Source organism: Arachis hypogaea, chromosome 3, assembly GCF_003086295.3.
Source record: "Arachis hypogaea cultivar Tifrunner chromosome 3, arahy.Tifrunner.gnm2.J5K5, whole genome shotgun sequence".
Lineage (NCBI taxonomy): Eukaryota > Viridiplantae > Streptophyta > Magnoliopsida > Fabales > Fabaceae > Arachis > Arachis hypogaea.
Window position 1 is genome coordinate 106,943,524 of NC_092038.1, and position 4,150 is coordinate 106,947,673.

A 4,150-nucleotide genomic window follows, 5' to 3' on the forward strand; every position below is an offset into this window, starting at 1 on the left:
GTAGCCCACCGTCTTTCCATTGCCAAATTCTCACCTTTATTTATTGCATTATATTATTTTTCTTTGCAAAATTTACTTGTAACAGCGATGGATTTTCAATACACATTGCATTACAGTCTTATATACCTGCATTATAATTATGGCCAATTATATAGTACAGATTAATACATACAGATGGGATAATATGTTGACAAGTGTGCAAGTTGTTGGCTGGAGAAAACAAGATTGGCAGAGATTTAAAAGCTTGTCTGCCTTAGTTTTCGAAGGAGGAGCCGGCTTCTAGAATAAGCCAATCAAGAGCAACTGTAAGGGAGTTGGGTCGTGCCGGTGTTTTGTATTTTTTTTTTGTTGGTCATCAGTGGTGGACTCTTTAAAGATAATTGGGTTTATACACAATATTTTGTCTAGGTCCACATCACAGCAATCTAGAAGAAGAAGATAAAGACGAAAGCGACAACAACAGCATCCGAGTGACTGTTGACAAATGAGGAGATCTACAGCCCACAGCACCACCATGAACATCAACAACGGGATCGAAATATGATGACCATCAACGAAGCCGCCGCTCGTTTGGTTCGGGTAAAGCTAGTGCAAGAAAGACCAACACGAACCCGGACGACGATGTTTCGTTGTATGCCTTTGACGAGTCGAAGCGGTTAGGGCTCACCGCGTTTTGGAATTCGTCGTCTCTATCGCGTGGAGTAGGGGGGACAAATTGCAGAAAATGCGTCGGCTTCTCTGGAGGTTGTTGTTGTGCATGTGGTCATCGTGGAAAGACCTATTCGGGCCATAGCAAGTACATCAAGTCCTGAGTCCAGATCCGATGATAAATCGTTGGTAAGGGATGCGATGGTTCAGTAGCGGCACCTATGGAAATGAGGGGCTTTGTGCGGAGGCCTGTTTGTGGCAGGACGAGGTGTTGGGGATCCATCTCGGTTCGACGGGTTTTGGGTTGGGTAAGATGTATTTGTGTTTGGCCCAACAACAAAAAGAGAAAAAACGGTGCGTGGATCACGTTGTTGGCATGGGTAACGAAACAAACCCCGAGCGTTGATCGTTCCCAGTTTCGAGGCTAGATCCACCATCAATGGCGATGCCTTCAGCGGCTCTCTCCCTGTCCCTCGAAATCTAGGACTTCCTTTCTGGGGATACCATAATCCTTACTGGTTCGGCCTCCATGGATGCATCAGTACTTGTTATTCAGTGTTTCTCCTCCTATTGACAAAGGAACCTACAAAAAGGCTGCATGATTAGATACCCAATTTTTTTGTTTGTCAAAACCCAAGTCAAACAGCCCACCAACAGAGACCCAATAAAAAAAAGAATGGCTAATGATTCAGCCAGCCCCAACCATCAAAGGGGAGAGAAGCCCTGGATCAACATAGCCACATGTCAATCTCATGTTCACTCAGAAAAAATCTACAAATCTGTATCAATTTCCATCTGTACCATAGAATCATCTGTACCATAGAATGACCTTTATATCATTGATTCTTTTATATTAGGTTGGTGATCCATCCTTAGAATGGGTCCAAGCCACGTGCCTACTGTAGAAAATCAAAGTGATGCAACAATCCCAAAAAAGAAAAATCAAAATCAAAGTGATGCAGCACTTACTAACTACAACAAAGTCATCATGTATCTTTTAATATTGGATGCTAATCTCGGTGGTTGAGGCAACCTTACCATAATTTTCCTTAATTTAAAGGTTCATGCTTCTAAGTGCAAGCAACCTAAGCAACATCGTGTCTTTCGAATATGAAATTTCTAGCATATTTACTGATTCACAATGATATCATCGCATTCCCAATTTGCATGATTATGGTTATTAGGCACACATTCATCCCTTGTACGGTTATTCCAAGTAAAATCTACATACACATCATGATGACTCTAAAAAAAGGCTATTGATTGGAAAACGATTTTCAGTTGTGCAAATAACACTGGATAAAATCATAAAAATATCAATGTCCTAGAAGAGTGCACACCTTTTCTATTATCTAACTTTTAGTGGCTATAATTTATGCGTCATAAATTTACACAAAAGCACTCCAAACCTTGGTTTATCTATGGTGTTATACATCAAAATTCAACACTAAAATCCAGTTTGTCTAACATATAGCACAAGCATTTGGGTTTTCTTCAGCAAAAGGAACATAATAGTTTGTGGTCATATAAGGGTTATATCCTCTATAGTGCTTGACAAACTCAGCAGTTTGTTCGTTTAGATCTTTCTTCTTATTCTTGTCATCTTCTTTCTTCTTATTATTGTTGTCATCATCTTTTTTACCCTCCTCTTTCTTCTTCTCAGGCTCTTTTGCTGGCCCCACAGTTAAGATTTCTGTGTGCCAAGCTTTTCTGAGCTTGCTCACCACTTGAACGGGGTCTATGTCACCCACTACAGTTAGCTTCCTCTCTTTCATATCCATGGCGATTAAGTCAATGCCTGCACAAGTTCATACAAATTATTCTAGTTAGTTTTGAGATGATCAAATATCTAATAACGCTATAATTTGTCAAAATTATGGATTAAAAGAATTGTGTTAATAAATGAGCGAAACGTAGGTTACAGATATCCAGTACCTGAAAGGCTAGAAACCATTTTCATTGCCTTCTGCTTGGCTTTATCATCGTGCAAATCCAATTTCAGTACCATTTTCTGCAACATAGGGGACACAATAACTAAAACTAATTCAGACACGGTATGTAAGCTTTACCTTTCTTTCTTTTGGTGAATTGTTTTACTTTCTTGTTGAATAAGCCAAGGACGAGCTAGTGAAAGAACAAATGGGTAACTAGCTTGTAACTTAATTACCAGGTTTATAAATTAACTTATTGAAACAAAGAAGGAAGAGAGAGACAGGAACCAATCAAATAAAGATACTGTGAATAACAGAGTGGAGAGCGATATCAAACTCATTCTTTGGTCCTTGTTTTGATGAAACGAATCAGAAAGAGAAATAAGTTCATCAAAACGAAAAATAATGTCTATATCGAAAACAGAACATGATGAACTCTCACATAGTAATTGACTTGTTATGTCACCCAACGAAGGGAATCTCACCTTCATTTTCACTTGGGTCCCAAAATTATATTTTGAGAGAGAAAGGGAAGGAAGGAGCAGAGGGATTAGACGCAAATGCAATGCATCTTTTGCTTGATTATTGATGGACAGAGTAAGGTACGCGAGAGGGATGAACTTGCTAATGCTAACAACAATGTTTAGTACAAATATAAATCCAAAGCATGTAATACAAACATCTTATTATAATAATAATAATAACAGTAATAGTAGTTAATTGCTTGTTCTAGAGAGAGTATATGACAGTTGACCAGGAACAATTCAACCACCGACGTAAGGGGTCGGGCTTGGGTGATATATATCCACTAGTCCTTGCAGCGAAGGCCGAATACACACGTTCAAAATCATATACTACATAGCCTTCCGAAACAATAATAAAGGATAAGCTCGATACATGCCTCTTCATGTAATTATAAAGTGATAATTCAACCAACAAAAAAAACCTAATTATATATATCTCATACAGTGGCTACGACAGCCATGAACTTTATAAGAACAACACCTGGCTGGAATTTATAATCTTCTATTTATCTATAATCTATAATAAATAGAAGACTAATGAGGTGCATGCTTATGTGAAATTTTTTTAAACTGAAAAATATAATTGGTTGTGGATTAAGGGGAAAAAAAAAGAAGTCTTTATCAGATAAATCAAAGGACAAATTAAAAAATTAGATAGCTGGTTAAAGAATGATTGGAGAAATTGGAAAATTAAATGACTTGTGAATTGACAGAAATTATTTTTATATTGGTTTGGTTTTAGCGATGTGCAGGAGATGAGTGGTGCTAGCAGGTGTTGTATGCACAGGTGGTAGAGCAAAACTTGTCGCAATGGACGAGAAACTAGTGCGAGAAGCCAGGGAAGAGAGACACGCGTCCACCATGCATGTAGCGTGAAATAGTCCCCCACCTTCCAAGCCTTATATAAATGTGAATATGTGATCTTCTTCTTTTTCGCAGTGTACGTGCATAAATCTGAGTAGCTTCTTCTTTCTGTCTATGGCCGAGTATTGTGTAGTGTGAATAGTGAATTTTGTGTTAGTGTTGAGAATTTTAATTGTAGATAAA

At 38.2% G+C, this 4,150-nt stretch overlaps 1 protein-coding gene across 2 annotated transcripts; it reads right to left on the reverse strand.

The window, feature by feature from the left end:
• Positions 1-1,953: 1,953 nt before the first annotated feature.
• LOC112790851 (heavy metal-associated isoprenylated plant protein 39) lies at positions 1,954-3,768 on the reverse strand. Of its 2 annotated transcripts, none has more exons than XM_025833446.3 (3): positions 3,065-3,768; positions 2,584-2,682; positions 1,954-2,446 (listed from the first exon to the last, which is right to left on the reverse strand). In XM_025833446.3, the coding sequence occupies exons 2-3, from the start codon at positions 2,666-2,668 to the stop codon at positions 2,112-2,114; spliced, it is 420 nt and encodes a 139-aa protein (XP_025689231.1). In that variant the 5' UTR covers positions 2,669-2,682; positions 3,065-3,768; the 3' UTR covers positions 1,954-2,111. The 2 variants fall into 2 exon arrangements, with proteins under 2 accessions (XP_025689231.1, XP_025689232.1); XM_025833447.3 differs by having other exon boundaries at positions 2,584-2,659; positions 3,065-3,765.
• Between the last annotated feature and the right edge of the window lie 382 nt (positions 3,769-4,150).